Below are 21,738 nucleotides of genomic sequence, written 5' to 3' on the forward strand. Positions count from 1 at the left end.
AATAGAGGAAGACCTAGTTGTGTGCTCTACGGAACAGATGGGTTTTAAGAACAGATCTAAAATGAGTATAGGAAGTAGTGAGCCTGCATTCTAAGGGGAGGGCATTCCAGAAAGATGGAGCAAGAAACGAGAATTTAAGCCCACTGTGTTTCTTGCGTTTGGAGACAGGTGTCTTGAGTAAGGCCAGATGAGAAGAACGGAGGTAGCGGGGAGGAGCATAATGGTGAAGTAGAGAGGAGATGGATGACGGGCCAAGGCCAGCCAGGGCCTTGAAAATGGTGCAGCCTAATTTAAAATTGCAGCGCTCGGCTACAGGGAGCCAGTGAAGTGACTTTAACAGGGGGTGAACATGCTGATGCCTAGGCTGGCGGAAGATTAGCCGAGCAGCCTGGTTCTGAACCAGCTGCAATCGATTCAGCTGGTAGGCAGGGATACCAACATAGAGAGAGTTGGCATAATCTATTCTGGAGATTACCAAAGCCAGTAAGGTCAGGGTGAGGACCTCTGTGGTGAGAAAGCGGGCAACTTTGCGGATTTTCCGAAAAATGAAAGAAGCTGGAGAAGACCACAGCATTAATCTGGGGCTTCATCGAAAGATCATTACAAATGATCACCATCAAACTTTTGGCTGAGTCAGCAGGGCGAGGGGGGAGACCCAGGCTGATGGGCCAGAAGTTGGGACACCACGGGTTGGTTGCACCCCCGACAAGAACCAGTTCGGTCTTATCGGGGTTAATTTTGAGATGGTTTGCCCCCATCCAGTCACTGATGTGACACAGCGTTGCCTGGAAATTGTGGATGGATTGGGCCGAGGGATCGATGTCATAGATCAACTGGATGTCGTCTGCATAATTAAATGCAGTGACATTACTACCTCGTAAAGACCGGATGAGGGGGGTAAGGTACAAATTAAAAAGGAGGGGGGAAAGGGAGGAGCCCTGTGGGACGCCACATGTCAACCCAACTTTATCGGCGGCGAACTGGGAGAGCCAGACAGCCTGGTGACGATTGCTCAAAAAAGAGCGAACCCAATCAAGGTCAGATCCCTGGATGCCGGCCTCCCTGACACGGCCGACCAGAATATCGTAGTCGACCGTGTCAAAGGCGGCCGACAAATCCAGGAGAACCAAGGCCTGGCTGATATTAAGGTCCGCTCCCCTCCGCAGTTCCTCCATCACTGAAAGAATGACCGCCTCAGTAGAGTGGGCGGGTCTGAAGCTGGCCTGTTGGGAATCGAGGAACTGCGTACGCTCGATGAATGAACTCAAAAAGTTGGTGACATGGGCCTCAAGTATCTTACTAAGGTAGGGAAGTAGGGAAATGGGAAGAAAATGGCTTATATTTGGGCCTACCCAAATATTTGATTCAACGTCTGCAGACCGTGCAGAATGCGGCTGCGAGGCGGATAAAACATATTCCTTTTAAACAGCATGTCTCTCCGCATTTGCGCGAGATGCACTGGCTTCCGGTGGCAAGCAGAATTAAATTTAAGGCGCTAACACTGGCTTTTAGAGCTTTCCATGGCACCTGTCCTAGCTATCTTAAAGCAAGACTCCCTAGATATGAACAGGCGAGACTCTTATGGTCAAACTCCCTACTCCAGCTACACACCCCACGAGTCAGAAAGGCGCGTTTGGGAGGCAGGACCTTTTCAGCAAACACGGTAAAGTTGTGGATTGCCCTACCGCCTGCCATTCAGTCGGCAACATCAGCGATTGGTTTCAGAAAACATTTAAAAACTTGGCTTTTTAATCAAAAGATCTGATCCACCGGCTTTACTTATAGTTTACTTTGAGCTGCTCACATAGCGCCGGGACACCTCCTTGCGAGGTAGCTGTTCGCGCTTTAGAAATTTCTGTATTATTATTATTATTAAAATTACTCAAGAGGGACGGGTCAGCATTAGGTTTTTTAAGGATGGGTACCACTTCAGCAATTTTAAAAGAGCTGGGGACCAGGCCCGCTTTGAGTGAGTTATTCAGAAGTGACAGTGGGGGGGGGGGGAAAGGACAAGCAGTGAAAGCGTCTCGTAAGACATGGGGGGCAGCAATCAGTGGGGGATCCGGAAGCAACCTTATTCAGCAAAACTAAGAACTCATCCTCCGAGATCGGGGGTATTTGAGTGATTTGCTGAGAATTAGGGATAGCAGGGATGGTAGCAGAAATGGCGAGGTCAGAGGGAGCAAGAGAGGAAATACTATTTTTAATGTTAACAATTTTATCAATAAAAAACTGATTGAGGGAGTAACAAAGTGCCCGAGAAGGGAGGGGTTTAATAGTGATCCTATCTGGGTGCGAGAGTTCCTCTACAATAGAGAAAATGTCTTTAGCTTTAGAAGCTGAATCTAAGATCTTCTTAGAAAAGTAGGAGGTTTTAGCTTGCAAGATAGCAAGTTTGTACTCTTTGAGCAGGGTCGTAAATACCAACTTTTTGTCAGGGGCATAGTCACGTCACCAGCCGCGCTCAGCCTGCCTAAGTTTAAGCTTCATGCCTTTAAGTTCCTCAGAAAACCATCTTTGCGCATCATGAGGGCGCTTTAACCTAACCTGTTTGAGGGGAGCTACAATATCGCTAGCTGATTCAAGCCAGTGCTTCAGACACGTGTGTACAATCTACCCTCAGTTTCTAAGAAGAATAGCTGTGGTACCGGACCTGTATGTGACCTTGCCATGAATTCCCCAGGTCTACAGGGGCTTGGGTTAAAGACGGAATATGTGCCCATGCTTTGTAGTTAGTTACGGTTAAACTGCGGGGTGGCCTGGTTAACAACAGCAATCCACATATAAAGTTGTGCAAATATTGAAATATGTAAAATGAGTCAAATACTCACCAAAAAAGACAGCACGGAAAAAAATAATAAAATATTGGAAACATTGCTGGAGAACAGTGGCTCTCCTTTTCCTTCTGAAAGTATTTGACGTTTCTGCAAAGCCATGTATAAGAAAGCAAAGAGCATCCCATGGAACACGGCCTGCAATAGAAAGAAAGAAACATTACTCAATGGTAGGAAAACTGTAAGGTTTGATTAAGATTGCAAGCAACCACTTAATTTTTGGAGATGGAAGATAGCACAATAAAGTACACAACAAATATACAAATAAGGATTCACTGACAGGAGAGCAAATCCCTCTAAAAGTTAAAAAGCATTGGCAGAGCCAACAGGTCTATATTCTTGTTACAGGATGTATTAGTTAACACTTGTTTTATTTTGTGTTTTAACACGGCTGTCTCAAAGAAAATCTCATAATGAAACAATACCTTGTGGCAAGGTTCCCGCTAGTATTTTTTTCCTTCGAGAGGTAATGAAGGTCCTCTGTGCACTACAGCCAAGGCCATGTGCGCCTGCACCTCCCTCGTGCTGCTTGCCCACCTGCCCTCCTCCCGCTGTATTTTTATATGTGTGTATTTTTAAAATAAGTTTATTTATTTTTCTTATTTAGGGGAGACGCCCCCACCAACATCCCCAGTTTTTTGCTGAATTATATATTTTTTAAATATGTATTGGGAAAGAAACCCCACATCCCCCCTTTTTAGGTCTCGGCTAAAAGACGCGCGTAAGCGCGTCTCCGCCGAGATCTTATGTCAGGGACGATGCTTCCCAGGAGACAGCCTTGGTCACGCGCATTGCCTCAAGGAGGCGATTTCCGCTGGCCACGCGCTCGCGAACGCGCTCAGCTGCTGTCTCCTGGGAAGCAGCTACACCACACGCGCATGCGCAGAAACAGCGACAGACACACACGAGCGCTCATGCACGCACGCACCCACACATACAGCGAACCCAGCGTCGCATGCATACACACACACACACACACGTGCACCGAGCATCCCCCCCACCCCTCCGTTGTCGCACCCCGCCCCCCACCCCTCCGCCGTCGCGCACACACACACGCAGACATACAGGCATTCTCTCCCCCCCCCCCCCCCCCCGCTCCGCTCCCCGGTCAAAGGCCCTCCGGACACGCAGACATACAGGCATTCTCTCTCCCCCCCCCCCCCCCCCCCCCGCTCCGCTCACCGGTCAAAGGCCCTCCGACCGCGGGGCTCTCCCTCGGTGCTCCTCCAGGCACTCCGTGGGCTTCACAAAACGGAAGTCCCGCCCCACGATAGGTTTCGTTTTCTCAGTCCCGCCCCACGTTAGGTTTCGCTTGCAGCTCGTTGGGTATAAAAGCTTGTCGATCCAAGTGTGTGTGTATTGCAGATGTTATCCCTTTTTACAACAAACCTTGACCTCACCAGAGATTCGTAATTGTCCAAACATTCCTCTATCTTGGTTAGTTTTTGTGTAATAGGAGATAGCAAGGTAGTTAAAATACTCTCAAATGTCTTCCACTGTTCTAAATCACAGTTGGAGTTAATACCATTTCCCGCTGCATAATTGGTATCACCATCAACCAAATCGGCATTAATTATAGGACTGCCCTCCTCGGGTGAGACACTGTCACGGGTTTTGTTCGACCTTGCCACTTTTGCTCTACAAGGCTCTACAAGGCCTTTGTGGTCCTCCTCCCCGCTTCCTTTTTACTGCCGGTTCCAGAGTTAATCATTTGGTAGAGGTTTTTTTATTTGGGGATGTGGCAGATGCACGTGTAGAGACGCTGGCTGTAATGTTACTTTGGGTCAGTGGCGATTTTGGGGAATCCTCTAGTGTTCCAAGGGGATATGGAACTTCAACGCCAACCTCAATATTAGTCGATGGTATAATAATGATTACATCTTGATGAGCTGGCGAGCGAGCTGTAGCTATAGTCCCTAGGGAAGATCTCCTATTTAATAACTGGACCAGAGACAACAGATGCTCGGTACAGAGGTCCCCTAAGAATAAACTGATCAAGCGTCCCCACCACGCTGCCACCATGAGAAGTACCTAGGTATTTCCTTTCCTGTTTGCTCATCTTTAATAACTTAAGTGAACTTAAGCCAACTGGTAATGCAGAGTAGTGAGTAGTGAGTGCAGAGTGGTAATGCAGAGTAGTGAGTGCAGAGTAGTGAGTGCAGAGCAGTGAGTGCAGAGCAGTGAGACCAGAGCAGTGAGTGCAGAGCAGTGAGTGTAGAGTAGTGAGTGCAGAGTACTGAGTGCAGAGTAGTGAGTGCAGAGTAGTGAGTGCAGAGTAGTGAGTGCAGAGTAGTGAGTGCAGAGTAGTGAGTGCAGAGTGGTAATGCAGAGTAGTGAGTGCAGAGTAGTGAGTGCAGAGTAGTGAGTGCAGAGTAGTGAGTGCAGAGTAGTGAGTGCAGAGTGCAGAGTAGTGAGTGCAGAGTGCAGAGTAGTGAGTGCAGAGTAGTGAGTGCAGAGTGCAGAGTAGTGAGTGCAGAGTGCAGAGTAGTGAGTGCAGAGTAGTGAGTGCAGAGTAGTGAGTGCAGAGTAGTGAGTGCAGAGTAGTGAGTGCAGAGTAGTGAGTGCAGAGTAGTGAGTGCAGAGTAGTGAGTGCAGAGTAGTGAGTGCAGAGTAGTGAGTGCAGAGTGCAGAGTAGTGAGTGCAGAGTAGTGAGTGCAGAGTGCAAAGTAGTGAGTGCAGAGTGCAGAGTAGTGAGTGCAGAGTAGTGAGTGCAGAGTAGTGAGTGCAGAGTAGTGAGTGCAGAGTAGTGAGTGCAGAGTAGTGAGTGCAGAGTAGTGAGTGCAGAGTGCAGAGTAGTGAGTGCAGAGTAGTGAGTGCAGAGTGCAGAGTAGTGAGTGCAGAGTGCAGAGTAGTGAGTGCAGAGTGCAGAGTAGTGAGTGCAGAGTGCAGACTAGTGAGTGCAGAGTAGTGAGTGCAGAGTAGTGAGTGCAGAGTAGTGAGTGCAGAGTAGTGAGTGCAGAGTAGTGAGTGCAGAGTAGTGAGTGCAGAGTAGTGAGTGCAGAGTGCAGAGTAGTGAGTGCAGAGTGCAGAGTGCAGAGTAGTGAGTGCAGAGTGCAGAGTAGTGAGTGCAGAGTGCAGAGTAGTGAGTGCCGAGTGCAGAGTAGTGAGTGCCGAGTGCAGAGTAGTGAGTGCAGAGTAGTGAGTGCAGAGTAGTGAGTGCAGAGTAGTGAGTGCAGAGTAGTGAGTGCAGAGTAGTGAGTGCAGAGTGCAGAGTAGTGAGTGCAGAGTAGTGAGTGCAGAGTGCAGAGTAGTGAGTGCAGAGTGCAGAGTAGTGAGTGCAGAGTAGTGAGTGCAGAGTAGTGAGTGCAGAGTAGTGAGTGCAGAGTGCAGAGTAGTGAGTGCAGAGTGCAGAGTAGTGAGTGCAGAGTGCAGAGTAGTGAGTGCAGAGTAGTGAGTGCAGAGTGCAGAGTAGTGAGTGCAGAGTAGTGAGTGCAGAGTAGTGAGTGCAGAGTGCAGAGTAGTGAGTGCAGAGTAGTGAGTGCAGAGTAGTGAGTGCAGAGTAGTGAGTGCAGAGTAGTGAGTGCAGAGTAGTGAGTGCAGAGTAGTGAGTGCAGAGTAGTGAGTGTGCAGAGTAGTGAGTGCAGAGTAGTGAGTGTGCAGAGTAGTGAGTGTGCAGAGCAGTGAGTGCAGGTGCAGAGTGGTGTGTATTGGCAATGTAAATGACAATGCCATTTATTTATGATTTAAAGAAAAAAAAGAAATGTCATGAGCAATGCCAATTGCTCTACCTTTAATGATGCCGAGACCATTGCATTGCAAATGCTTGTTTAATAACCTTTACCACCCAATACCCTTACCCATCCCGGAACCCTAAAGCCCCATAGCCCTAAAAAATACCCTTAGGACCCATATCAACCACTAAACCCTACAAATAACCTTATGACCCATAACCTTACCCACTCCGAAATCATAAAAAGACCTGTACCACCCTACAACCCATAACCCTAATAATGCCCTTGCCATGGCTTAAAGAGGAAAAAAACGCTATGACGCGGTCAGCACTAGCTGAGTCCTAGCACTTTTTTTCTTTACTTTAAGCCTGGGCTGCTGGGTAGCATATCAAATAAAACATTGACAAAGCCAATAGATCTTGCATATCCGAAACCTATTGGCGTTGCCAATGGTTGTTACTGTAGCCATGCATGTGCCTTCAGGCTTGGACTGGGCAGACAGTAGCCTCCAGTAGTGATTGAGACGGCTAAACAAGTGTCCCACTTTTGCAAATTAGGGCAGTTTTGAACTTGTAAATACATACTGTTTGTGTTTTACGAGGTATGGGACACTCCATGCATTGGTGTTTACTGCAGGCAGTGCTTGTAATATTACCAGAGAAATCAACAGTAAAAACCGGCCCACCAGCCCATAAAACAGGCCACAAACAGCTAACAAAGGCGTGTAACACCAGCCTGATTTTCCTACAGCAGTGCTTAATTTGTGGCAGTGGTTTCCGCTACTCAGCAGAGGCACTTAATCATCAATACCAACACTTTTCCAGTAAAGGGCGCACTCATTTACCGGGAGATTACGTGATTTGCCCAGAATCACAGGATGTTGAGCCGACACATGGGCTCAACCCTGGTCCCCAGGAATGAAGTTGGCAGCTCTGGACATTACGCCACATACTCTCTCCACTTTCATGGTTAGTAGTTCGTTGTGTTTTAGGTGGCGCCAACAGGAGAAATAGGCTGGTGCAAGCTGCCTCATGATGAGAGCCAAAGCACTTATCTTTTTACAAATTAACCACTGTATACCAGTGAACCTGTGTCTCCCCAGCAGCCTGTTCACATGTTAATGCACGTAACGCCACGTCAAGTCCTTTCTCGCAAAAGGATAAAGCAAAATGGATTGTAAAGGTATTAAATGCATTAGCATATTTACTTAAAGAGCTGCCTCGTCAGACTGCCAGCCTGAGGGGCCCCATCAGAATACTGATGGGACCCCTGCGGGATCTCTATTCAACTGGTGTTAGAAATGAGGTTACTGCTTGGCTAGGGTATGCACCTAAGCCAGGCATAACTGACCACTCTAGTCAGGGTAAAGGAGTTACACACCCAACAAAACCCCTGCTTTGATAGCTTGACAGAGCAGTCAGGCGTATCCCAGAGGCAATGTGTAACGCGTGTGAGCAAAATGCACACACCAGTGACACACTAGGCACGCTACAAAAGAGATTCCACACAAGGTTATATAAAAATATATCATATATTGTATATAAAACACATAGACCACAATCACATAAATCACTTTGCCACTAAACAAATGTCATAACAATACATAGATCATAAATCACTTTACCATAAGGCAATTTTTATAACACATGTAGTGCACTGAAGCAATACTTACAAGTTGCATATGTCATAAGAATCTTCATGAAAACATGTATGCATAACATTAAACATGAAAACATGTATGCATAACATTAAAGTTCGTGCAATAAAGCCACCACTTATAGTATAGCACCGGTCATGAAAACATCATGAAAAACCATTACTGTACATATATTGCCGCTCCTGCAGCACAACACAGTTTTAAATGTCATACCTCCATTTCAGGATTCTCTAACCTCCTGGAGCGGGGGGCCTCCGTCAAGGTTTTCCCCGCGATGCCTGCAAGAACAATGGCCCCAAGAGTGTCAGCTGCCCACAGACACGTGGCGCAGTCATTGAGGCAAATGCGTGGGGGGGGCGCCCCAGCCACTCTGTTCGGGCCAATGGGGCCAGCCGTGCCCTGTAATGCCTACATAGGAAAAAACAATGCCCTGCATGGTGGGGAGGGGCAGACATGCCCAGCCTCCATCGGCAGGGTCGGATTGGGATCACAATTTGGCCCGGGCACTGACGAAAAAGTGGCCCACATTAAGGGGGCGTGGCCTACATTTAAGGGGCGTGGCCTACATTTAAGGGGGTGTGGCCTACATTTAAGGGGGCGTGGCCTACATTTAAGGGGCGTGGCCCACATTCGAGGGGCATGCCCTTTCATGAAACACCATTTGGTTACTCTTTGAGGTCTAATTTGTAGACAAATATTTAGTAAATTAAGCCTTTTAAAGCTTACAGAGCAAGTAACATTGGTAAAGACTAGGAGCACTGCAGTTCAGATAACTGAATACTTACTTGCAGTCTTAACGCCCTGCACAATGTCGTTGGATACTCTTTCCTAACCAGCTATGTCCTAGACTCTAATCATCACATAAACCAGAAATTTAGTACAAAGTCAAGGAGAAAGGGTAAGACTGGAATCTCTGGTAATAGAACATGTAATAACAAAAGTAAGAATTCACAAACGAGGAAAAGGCAGTCTGGGGTGTAAAGAATGCTGAAAAAATGTATCTGTACAATCTAGTCATACATTTATTTCACAGTCAGCAGGTGATGTCTATATACAAAAAACACAGTTTTATTCATATGTGTTGCTGCCTTAAAGTCTGGGCCATGGGGAGTGAAATAAAACAATTGCCTAGGATCACATGATCTGATTAAGATACGAAACCAGTATTAATGCCAAGTTGTTGGTATCACATTGTGCAATTCAGAAACTAGATGTATATGCCTCACTTCCCTTACACTCACCTTACCCCCAACTGCAACTCATCTGGTATCAACATAGCTCTTGGTCATAACTCAGACCAGATGTTGTTGCTCCTGGCAAAATGTTTGTGAGCACCTATGTTCAGGCCTATATCATAATGTAATACAATCTGGAATAATGCTGCAAAATCATTCCTTGGGTAAATTGTGTACATTAAATTGCAACAACATTTGACGTGGAATTCTGTGTGCAACCTGCCTATTTCTCACATTTTTAGTGGAAAGGGTGATTTGGTTGTTGTTTTGTGAGCTAGCACACAATATCACAATAAACCATACGGGCATTGTGTTTGCAATTGTAGCTTTAGTTATGTTTACTTATGTCATTCTTTCAGCAACAATGAAAACCAATGCGATGTTCTGAGGATTTTCACCATTCCATTGGAGGAAATCTAATAATTTCCTCCTTATATAGAAGAAGCAATACACACACTCTGTTCTCTGAATCATGGTACAAGAGACCTGCAAACAACTAGTGCTATTGGTTTTAAATATTCCAACCGTGTAACAATCCCTCACAATTTTTCGCATGTCCTCCATGTGTAAGACACATTATGTAGCACCAACTCTGAAGCACGTTCTGGGGCCCACATGCATGATAACAAAACACAACCAACCAGAAAAAGTTGTGCAATACCCTAAAAACTAATCCCACCATGGTCCCTTTAAATACCCCTGCACCCCATAATCATAACCCATCCTAACCCTAAAAATACACCCTGCACCCTAAAACCCAAGCCTATCCCTGAACCCTAAAAATACCCCTTTACCCCAAACCCCAAACCTATCCCTGAACCCTAAAAATACCCCTGTACCTCAAAACCCAAACCTATCCCTGAATCCCAAAAATACCCCTGTACCTCAAAACCCAAACCTATCCCTGAACCCCAAAAATACCCCTGTACCCCCAAACCTATCCCTGAACCCTACAAATACCCTGTACCCCAAAACCCAAACCTATCCCTGAACCCTAAAAATACCCCTGTACCCCAAAACCCAAACCTGTCCCTTCACCCTAAAAATACCCCTGTACCCCAAAACCCAAACCTATCCCTTCACCCTAAAAATACCCCAGTACCCCAAAACTATCCCTGAACCCTTAAAATACCCAATCACCCTAAAACATATACCTCAGAACCCCAAAACATATACCCTATATACCCATACTTACCTTATCCTAACATATACAAAAAACATGCTTTTATCATTCATGCATTTACGAGTTTCGTTGTAAATGTATGCGTGGTAAAAGCATATAAAATGTAATGCCATGCGTTATAACGGCATTGCGGAGTCCTAGTAGATTCGTAATAAAAGTATGCGGAGTGATGGTATGCGGCAAGAAAGATTCGGGATAATGGGTGTTTACTGTCAGAATGACCTACAAACTACAAAAAAAAACTAACCAAAACTTACTAAATGATATTTTTGGCATATAGAGAAATATGCCCCTTGTCTGCATTTTGGATTAGGCCTTTAAAATAGAGTTAAATTGTTAACTGGCACATGAAATGGAAATTTTGTATCGGAAAAGCTGTGTTAAAAATATGGACATGTTTTTATAAAGTGTCCTCTTTAATTATCATGGTCCCTTTGCAGATTCATAAAGCATGAACAAATGGTTATTTTTTATAATTTTCTTACCATTTGACAGTTTTATGTAGTGTAAATTCAGCCCAAGACAAAGGCTATTTGAGTTCTATTCATGAGTACCAATTACAGTACACATGATCTGATTTTTTATTTAAGGGCCTGGGCGAGGAAGTGATCTGCCCAGAATCACAGGCTGTTGAGCAGACCCTGGGATTCAAACTTGAATCCCCATCTCTGCAACTCTGGCGTTAGGCCACCTATGCCTATGCAAAGATAAGGAATGAAAGTGGGAGGATACTGTTCTTGCGCAGGACACAGGCCCAAGGTGACAATGGCCTACATGCTGAGCAACTAAAAAAACAGCAAGGCCCCTTTCTGTCACAAAATTATTCAAGAACTTCAGTGCAGGAGCACCTGAAAAGAAGGGAAGCCCCTGCTATTACTAACCTACTTAGCTCAAGAGCACATGAACAGCAGTATGGCCCCTGCAATTAGTAAATTAATCAGCCCTCCCCAGCCCTCCAGGCCCCAGGGCAATGTCTTGGCAGGGGAGCACAATGGTAGACAGGGGAAGGCTGAGGTGAAGATGGTGGGAGTTCAAAACATCACCTAGCCCCCACAGCCAGACCCATTCTTCCTCGCCCACTGTGCCCTGAATCTGAGGGGCTGTGGGCGAGGTGTTAAGATTAACACCGTTTCTCGGCGTGGGCCCCAGGGGGGCCGAGGTGGAAATGGCTCAAGGCCTGAGCAACACCTGGCCCCCAGGGAGGCCGATTTTCGCAGACAATCACCGCTCCCCAGCCCACCCTTGGCGTGATTGCTTTTCAGGGGCAGGGGGTGAAGTGAGGCCACAGCTAATAATCACTGCATGGCACACAGTGAAGCGCTTTCATTTCTTTCTCTGTTTCCGTGCGCTCTGTGGGCCGTTTTTTTTTCTCCCCTTCCCAAGTTCACAGAGAGCAGATAGCAGAGAGCACTCTCTGTGAACTGAAAAAGGGGAGAAAAAAACCGGCCCACAGAGGGCACTGAGACAACGGCCCTTCGGCCGTTTCCCGAATGCCCGCCTTGCCAATCCGACCCTGTCCATCGGCAGGGAGACCTCGCTGGATCCCCCACAGACAGAATAGCCTCAATTGCAGCTGCCGGCGAGTGCAGTTCAGAGGAGATTTACAGGTTGTAGCAGCTTGGTCCGACCCGGGCCTCACACAGACCAGGCCCCCAGAGTACTCCTGACTGCTGCACGCGGAGCTCTCCCCGCTGATCGGGGCGGGAGGCACTGCTCCTCCCCATGGTGCATGGTCACTTCGGTCATTTGCAGCTGGGGAAGCTATAGACGACAACTTGGTGGCGATTCCGGGTGGCCGCATTGGTCTCCTGTCAACGCTGGTGACTCCTTCCTTTCTGATCCACCTCATCTTTACCTTATTGCATAAGAAAAATGGTTTGATACTTTCCTAGTTTGTATACAAAAAATAAATGTTTTACAGCAAACACAAAATTCTGAAAGAAGCTTAAAATTATTAGTAATTCCTTTCACAAAAATTTGGAACACTGATTGAAAGCCACTTTTATATCTGCGTCTCTTTACTAATTAAATCTCACACACAGCAGCGTTTCCATCTGAGATGTTATAAAGACAGGCCCAAGTTTTTGGGGATATTAGAGAGATAAGTTCCGACTCGTGAGAATCTGGAACCGCCTTTGACATCTTTGGAATCGAATGTCTAAACATCGCCGACATCAGAATAAAGTAATACTTTCTATGCCGAAGGGGAAGGAGGGCCTCTCTGAAGAAAAGGACACAACACAGGAAGAAGCATCCGATGGCACAAAGTTTTGAGCAGTCTGATAGACTAAGTGATTTTACACAGATCAATCAATCAGTACTTATGAAGAGCTGCTAATCACCCCGGGGGGTGTCCAGGAGCTGGTGGGCGGCGTTTGTCGAAGAGCCAGGATTTACCAACACACCGATCTTACCTGCTGAGTAAAGATGACAGGATATCAACGCAGACACAGCCATTGAAGGATTTTGTTTTTACCATCGAGTAATCGGTTTATTCTTGGAAGAAGAAGGCACCCTGTATTGAGAGACAACTGGCAGTGCCAGCTGATGTTTTGTCACCCCCTGGATGCTGGCAGCACTCATGGGAAGTCAGGGCTTCAGATTCATATTGCTGTCGCTAGATCGATCCCAGGGACCCCTGAACTATGCCTTGTGCTAAGCCCTACTGGCCTCTGATAGCACTACGGCAATTTGGCTTAACTCAACTGTGTCCTGGGATATCAACCTATATTCCCCATACAGCAACTAATGGAAAGGATTTCTCAAGGCATCAGTTCTAACTCAGCTCTCCATCATACAACGGAGACCTTGGAGCATTAGCTCCGGTAAAGTGTTCATAAAAGAAAACAAACCTAAATGTGTGTGGCTTAAGGGGCAGAATTAAATACAAATACACAGCAAAGCACATTTTGGTCCACTGATCTAGAAGGGAAATTAGGTAGTTCGATGTGCTGAACAGGTAGGTATAAGATGACTCACGTCTGGTAGTATTGCACGTCCATCCGTTTTTAACATCTTAATAATCAATTACTATTCTAGCCACACAGTGGCAGCCGGCACCCAGAAATGGGGACAGAGACAACGTGGTGAAGACATTTCAGCGTTATCGCTGTTACAATGCTTGTCTTAGACTTAAAGCACAAGAGAAAGGATGTGTTTTTTTGGCTTGCGTGAGTTATACAAACTGGACCATCGGGCCACAAAGTCCTTTGTCAGCTGGAATCAACAAAGATGGCAAACGGGCGAATGGTGTAAAAGATGGAGAGCGAATGCCATGAGATCTATGCAAGTTTCTGTTTAGCAGCAGTTGCACTGTGCAGGGAAGTAAAACTATTCTTTTACTGCTGTAGGTCTACCGAAGGCTGCGTTAGAAAAGAAACAATATACTTTTTTTGGATAAGGGAATTTAAAAGCCTTACAACCTGCCTGTTTTTAGACCGAGGTTTTGCATGGTGCTCGAAGGAACGAGGAATAATTCATACAGGAAGAAGACAACAAACATTTGCAATGTAATAGGTCTCGCATTTACGAGAGTTTAAGCTATTTGCATTGTAAATGATAAATGTGTTTTATTTATGTTTCTAAAACCAAAACATAAATAAAAGGCATGGTCATTTACAATGCCAATAGCTGAAACTCGCGTAAATGCGATACCTGTTGCATTGCAAATGCTTGTTTAAATAGTTTGTGCAATATGTATGTATATAAAACTGCCCCCTCCCCCACCCACAATAAATCCAGGGCTGTGTGTCTCGTTTGGATCCCAGAATGTTGTCTTACTCTCGGGTACATTTATGTGGGAAAAGATCTTGAGTCCGTGGGGATTCACACATTTTTTTTTAGCACCCAGCACTCCCACACTTGTGATAAAAAAAGCTATTGCACTTTTGTGTGCAGATTCCTAGTATATGACGCTTTGGTAGCGGAATTATTTTTTCTCTTTTTTTCTCTGCTATGCTTGGAAAAAATAATTTTATAAATCTGTTGCACTAGCTTGCCAAGGACAGTCCTATTGGCTATGTCAATGCTCGTTCTCGTTTTGGATCTTCCATATGACAGCCTAATTTGTGCAAGACACGAGGTTCATTGGATACTTCCATTTAATTTCAGAGGGCTAATCTTCTAAATTCAAAAGTCTTCTTATTGCAACATGAAGACGTTGTCATCGGTCCATGGGCAAGCGTTTGCTTGATGATATATTTCAGCGGGAGTTGGGCTTATTTTTCACGCAGCCTCTATCTAGCCGACAGTCTTCCTACCTCTCCAAGATGGCGAAACTTATGGTTTGTGACGTTAGAGCAACGCGATAATGCCCCCTGAAGAGGAGGTGCGAGAAAGCGCGGTTGCTAGAGCGGTTTTAAACTGTAGTAAGAGGCGGGGAGGGGACAGGGTGCCTCTCGGGGTGGGGTTCACTGAAGGGGGAGTGGGCAGGAAGGGGCAACACTGAACGACAGGGCCAAGAAACAAGCAGTGGCAAAGCAAGGTTGATTGGCTTTGTAAAAGCTTGTTTACTGATTGCCATACAAATGTGAACTATATTTTTCGTGTAAACATGGGTACAGGATTGAATGTTAGGGACGCGTTCGCTTTAATTCGGCACACCATAGAACAGTTAGCGCTGCGGAAGCAGCACCAGAGCACCTCTAGCTACGTTCACATGCACAAGATATACAACTACCGTCTTTCTACCCGGTGGGGGTTAGTTTTAAAAGGAAAACTCCCTGCGAAGCCCAATATCTCCGTTCATGTCACTTCTGACAGAAATTAACTGTCCTGAATCAACTGCGGAGAAGAGAAGAGGCTGACTGGCAGTTTATTACTGTCATTCAATTTATAATGCCCTGAAAACACAGATGTGATGCAGCGTGCGCAGGGAAGTCCTCCCAGTGAGCTCAAAATATTAAGACGGCTTCCTGCGCTCCATGGAGGGAAAGTGAAAGCATGCCATGCGCACACTGTGTAGAACGCCAGCCCTATGCGGGGACAAGAGATGTGCACGTGTACGGAGTGCACATCTCCTGTCTCCCTTCGGCAGAGAAACCAACGACAACAGATCTCGCCAAGGTGAGCAGCGCATGCGCTGCGTCGCTAGGCGAGACCTAAAAATAAAAGGCTACACAAGGCACAAGGTGTGCAGCTGTCGCTCTAAATAATTTCATGTATATTGCAATCAATTGAAAGGCTGTTTTTAACATCAGATAGTCTAACTTGCTGAACCAAAAAAGGTCGAATGCAGAGAAGAGCTCATCTGACAAGTCAAGGAGACAGCTGCATAATCCAGGTTCAAAGCAGAGTCTGCAGAAGCCATTTTGGACCTCAGGTGTAGAATGCGAGGAGCGGGAAATACCATACAGAGCAGAGTTCTTTGTGCACGAGTGCGCATCATATTTTAGCACAATCTTGTACAACATGGCTATTCAAAGGGCACGCTATGCACTCCATGGCCAGTCCGATGAGGACAGCCCCAAGGCTTTAGGTCGCCTTGCAGCCGAGTTGTTAGAGGTCGGAGTCAGCAAGGTGGATTTATAAACTAAGAATAAGCAGTGTTGTCTGCAGCAAATGTCTCCCAGCCTGCACTGCTTATGCATTTTTCCAGCTCTTACTGACGTCGTCCGATATGCAGAACTTCAATTGACTGTCGATAGCAAGGTCGGACATGGACAGAAAACAGACCCAGGCTTCAACATAAAAGTGGCCTCATTAGTGTATCGGGCAGCTAGAAAAGTGTCCCATGTTTGCAAATAGGATAGTTGTGGACTACTATATTGGTCTACGGCCTCACATCAATGTTATTTGGATTTTAATGGTTTTGATTGAGGTTTCGTATTACACAATTTGATCTGGGCATACCCACCATAAAGCACAACAAACAATTCCACTCGCTACCTCCAAAATACCACCTACACTGCTACACCATAGCAAAAGCACTACTAGCACCGTTGATGCGAGCAATTCCCTAACCCGCCCACACCAATCCACTAGGTCTGGCAACCTGGTGCTTCTCACCGTCCAGAAGGTCCAGCGCCTGTTGTCTGTAGGGGGTAGGTTAGACCTCTGGGGTCTTCATTAAGGTAAGTCAGAATTAGGTCCCACATTTTAGTGAACCTGAGGGTTTTTCCTTTCAAGTCGTGTGCTATTTCTTGGTAAACAAGCAGTTGTCAAAGATTTTGGAGCCAAAGTTCTATGGTTGGAGTCACTGCCTTGCGCCATTGCCCCAATATGATTTATATAGTGGTGAATAGCAAGTAAGAGAGAAATTATTTTCCCTGTGGTTGAGAATAATGGATATTCTTCAATCAATCAATCAATCAATCAGTACATTTATAGAGCGCGCTACTCAGCAGTGAGGGTCTCAAGGCGCTGAAGGGAGGGGGGTGCTGCTACTGCTCGAATAGCCAGGTCTTGAGGTGTTTCCTGAAGGTGAGGTGGTCCTGGGTCATTCATAGGTGGACGGGGAGGGAGTTCCATGTCTTGGCGGCCAGGTAGGAGAACGATCTTCCTCCGGTGGTGATTGTGCGAATTCTTCCAGGGTCCCCAAGATAAGGAAGGCTGGGTTTTATCTATGTGTTTATCCTTAATTTGGAATTTACTATTAAACACATTTCCAAACACTCACAAGCAGGTGGTATGACCATAAATCATGGGGAATTATAACCGGCTACCTATTGTGTCTGTAACATAACTCAAGGCATGCCTTATCTATAGTATATCGTCAGCTGGGATATAAAGCCACTGATATAAGATCTTGTATAGTGTTGTTGCCCCGTTTCACGGTGTGTAAAATTGCTATCCCAGTGTTTCTGAATCAAAGTAATGCCAAGATCTTTCTGCAAACATTTCTGATAGGTAACGTCAGATTATGGGGAACGAGTATTGAGAATGGTATATTCTACAAAAATAATGTTGTGTGGGTTTAGAGGAACTTTTTGAAAGTTGTAGATAACTGTGGGACATTCTCACTAATGTGTGTTTGTGGAACCTAATGCTTGCGCTGTAAGTAGTGGTATTTCACCCTCACGGGGATTCAATATGTATTTTTGACTTACTCAAAAGAGTGAATTTCCCCATTACGAAAAAAGTCTTGAAACCGGAAGCATCCCTGCATTTGCCATGACTGGAAGTCAATTCTATCAAGACATTTGGAAACGTTTGCATTCCCCACAACGTGGGTCATGGGGGATTTCTAAGAGGTGAATATCCCTTATGGCGGATCAGAAAGCCCCATGTCTTCAAAATTAATCTTGCTACAGGCGAGACGTAGACGTTTCAACACCTCTGTCACTTTGGGACCCAGAGGACTCCCTTAAAGGGCAGGTTGTTCAATTGTTTTCTATGTAGCAGAATATTATATCTGTTTAGCCCTGAAGCCATTTATCCACATAGATTATCTGTGCGGCATCATGACAGTGTCGTATGTCATACAAACCATCCCCTCCCTGCTCCCATCTAAGGTGTGTCCTACAGTCTCTGCTTTTTCCCATTCCAAATTTAGTTGGTACAGATATCCTGTAAATGTGAAATCTTGCACTTCATTGAGGGAAGCGGGGAGGGGAGCGGTTAAAGACATCCAATATCTTCAGCAGGATTGACTTTTTAAGTGATGCCACTCCCCCGAGCCAGGACAGGTTGTAATTGCCCCACAAATTCATGAATGCTTTCGCCTTCCTGCACAGAATCTTGAAATTGCTTCTGGCACATTCATACAGGTCTAGGTTTAAAAGAATACCGAGGTAGGTAAGCCTTTTTAATGGCCATGGAAAGGGGATCTCAGTCTGTAGTCTAAGGGCCATATGTACAAATAAATTTTCCCTTAGAGACTGAATAGGTAAAACCCTAAATACATCTGGTCCTATGTTCTTTGCAAGCTCTCCCCCGAGAACACGCCAGGGTAGATGATGCAGTGGACTATTGCATGCCCTTCAGGGACCTTCATTTCACCCAGATGACCACAGGTTTGAATCCCGGCAGGCCCGCTCAATCCATTAAATGAGTACCAAGAACCGTTTACTAATAAATATCTGCTGTATAGTGGCAAGAAACCCTTTGACCTGAACATACACTTCACAAAATAAAAACACCTGAATTCAAGAGCCAGTTACTTCTCTTCAGGGTGGTGTGACTGCAGACAAAGAGGGTTGCATCCTGGCAAGAAGTGAAACGATTCATGTAACTCCACTAGTGCTTGGGACCAGAGTTGTAGATTTTGTCATGAAGGAGCATTAAAGGATTAAAACTGAAGTTACCCTTAATTAAGGATAAATCTGCTGGATTTTAATATAACAGGATGTAAAATAGTTCATTTGGAACAGGACTGGACTCTCATCTACGGCTAGAATGCTAAAGGCATAAACCAAAGGTGTAGAGGGTTTAGGACGAGTGAGGACAGCTATTTTGCGAATACATGATCACTGAGAAGGAGATGTTCACATTATTTGATGACAGGATAGATGCGGAATACTCCTGATGCTGGACTTGCAATTACCATGTAAGATAAAAAAGCTAATTTGTCCAGAGTACAGACCACTCAAAGACTGAGCAGCTTGTCAGTTCCATACATAAGAGTCAAGGACAGACAGATGCACTCCAAACCCTGCTCTACATTTCTGATGCAAAGGTAAAAAGGGGGAGCTACCTGCAGGTCAATATAGGCAAATATTAATTCTTTTAAGGTATGTCTGAGGTATTTCTGTAGTGCAAAACTAGCCAAAAGGCAAATTAGAGCTGTGCCGGGTGAAAGATAATCATAACGTCAACTAATGATAGGAGAAATACCTGGGTGTGAACTATAAATGCATCACGAAGCAGTGATCTTTAAACAGGTGTGTTTTCAACTCTTACCTAAATTGGAGAAGTCATGGGATTATCCGTATAGATAAGGGGATGTAGTTACTGGTCCCGGATGTAAAGATGGGAAAGGCATGCTGCCTTGGTTTTTCAATATTTACACGTCTTAGTCTTATTTACACAGTGATGGGTGTCCTGGCTGTGGGTGTGCCTATAACCACAAGAGATGTTGAGCTTGTCTGCAAGATAAGGAGGGGTGTGCTCATGATGGCTTTGTAAATCATGCAGCTGGTTTTTAAGATGGTAACTGGCAAGCGAAGCCAGTCAAGTTCCGTCAGGATGGGGGTTAGGCGATCATATTTCCTCAGGCCTTGGGTGAGACCTGGTACGACCTGGTACTCTGGCACCCTTAAGTGGTGCCAGAGTGGAATCTAGGAGAACATGAGGCAGGGAGTTGCCAGTATCCAGAGGCCAGAGGATGAGGACTTAAACTGCAGCTCTGAAGGTGCTTTCTGGAATAAAACTTTCTTTGGAAGACAGAGCTGGTGGCAGGTCACTACGTGTTTTTTGATAATGTGTTCCTTGAGTCAGAGGTTAACGTCAAGGGTAAACCAAAGTGGCTTGGTATTCAGTGAAAGACGGGGTTTGAAGCTGGTTCATGTAACTGAGCCAGGTTTGTACTGTTTTTTTGTTTGTTGTTCTTGCCCATTAACAGGAATTCTGTCTTCGCTGGGTTTAGCTTCAAGTAGGCGCTGGACATCTAGGTATGGATGATGTGCAAGCTGTAATGCAGGAGTTGACTGTCTGAAGTAGAGAGGATCATTTCAAATAGAACTCTACATCATCTGCATACCAGAGAACTCTGACTGTTACACAGGAGTAGACCACCTAGCAACCTTGTTGTACCAATAGACACATCAAGAAGGTGGGCAACCAAATAATCTCGAGAGCGTGGGTATCGAGTTAGGTGAAGGTAATTTGCCAACAAGGGGACTGTTTGGAAATAATAAAAAAAAAAGTAAATATAGACAGTATGTCCCAGAATAGTGACGAGATTGAATTAAACTTAATGAAGGAAGGCCACACAACTAACCATATGAGTTAATAGGAAAGGGAACAGGCGTACACAACATCTAAATTTTCCAAAATAGTCTATAGTCTTTGTGTTCTTAAATAATGAAAGATATAGGGTACATAAGATATAAACAGGCCTTGCATACATTAATCATGTGGAAAAAGCATAACACTGAAACACTTTTTAACACCATATAACAATGTATGTAAAATCCACTCTCTCTATATATGGAATGGGTCAGTTGCATGCATCAATTCATCCAGGAATCCAAAGATTTATATATGAGAAGTGGAGCAGACGTCGATTTTTCGGTCTCCAATGTCAGTAATGCACGGGGCCATCCTGAGGACCGAATGCTTTATAGGTTCATGCTGACCCCAAAATAACTTTTATATCAAGCTGTACATTGTATAAGACCTTCGCTTGCGTGTTTAGGATTTATGAGCCAAATGACTAAATAATGTAAGGGCGCTTGCTATTAAAGTTATGGTATGAACTTCTCTAAATAGGTAATAATAAAGGATTCATTATTAAATGTTAAACTCTTTGTGCATCGGACAAATATTTATGAAACAAACGATGGGTCCTTACATAATACCAGCAGAAAGTATTTCCTTAAGAGTTCCATTACACATGGACTTTAACAAACATGTATTATACCCCTGTAATAAAAACCAGTGTAGCTAGTATCCACTCTCCTAGCGTTGGAACTTTCTCTCTACTTTTGAGGCTTGACCATCTTAGTCATAAAGCTTATGCATTGACCATTGACAATCTGTTTTCTCCTAACATTAATCTAAATCATTGTGATTTAAGTGATGTATGAAACATGTTTGTCCCTTGCTGTCACCACGTAAAGCTAAGCTAGGTTTGGAAGAGGTAGAAAAGAGAAAACTGCTCTTCTGCCTGCATCCTGCTAAAGGCAGGAGTGGTGTTACAGAGCTGCAAATTGAAGAGTGACAGAAAAAGCAGAGAGGGGCAACATTGGTCTTAGCAAACGACAGAGTGTGCTGTACATAATGGTACAAATTGCAAAAAACACAGGGTCAGAGCTGATTTGCATATAGCCAGTGTCTAACCCAGGGTGGTGTGGAGTGCAAAAAAACGATGGATTTAGGCCCAGATCCTTGTACTGGGGTGAATGTATGACATTGTTCTACATTCTGTCCATCAACTGTGTTTTTTGCAATTTTCACCCCGAGTGGGCTGGGTATGCTCAGACGTGAGTCCCAGGCTCTCCACACCACTGGAGTCAAGCTATCCAGGCTGATGAAGGCTGATAGCCAGAAACCGGTCCTT

The 21,738-nt window shown here is 45.1% G+C and overlaps 1 protein-coding gene across 1 annotated transcript in view; it reads right to left on the bottom strand.

Annotated features, from left to right (window-relative positions):
• The window catches only part of CASD1 (CAS1 domain sialic acid O acetyltransferase 1), a 163,384-nt gene that overhangs the window by 38,184 nt on the left and 103,462 nt on the right, over nt 1-21,738 (bottom strand). The window contains exon 15 of the mRNA XM_086941948.1: nt 2,832-2,972. Coding sequence (XP_086798074.1) covers nt 2,832-2,972 — 141 coding nt within the window. The remainder of the gene's footprint in view (nt 1-2,831; nt 2,973-21,738) is intronic.

This window comes from Lissotriton vulgaris, chromosome 10 (genome assembly GCF_964263255.1).
Source record: "Lissotriton vulgaris chromosome 10, aLisVul1.2, whole genome shotgun sequence".
Lineage (NCBI taxonomy): Eukaryota > Metazoa > Chordata > Amphibia > Caudata > Salamandridae > Lissotriton > Lissotriton vulgaris.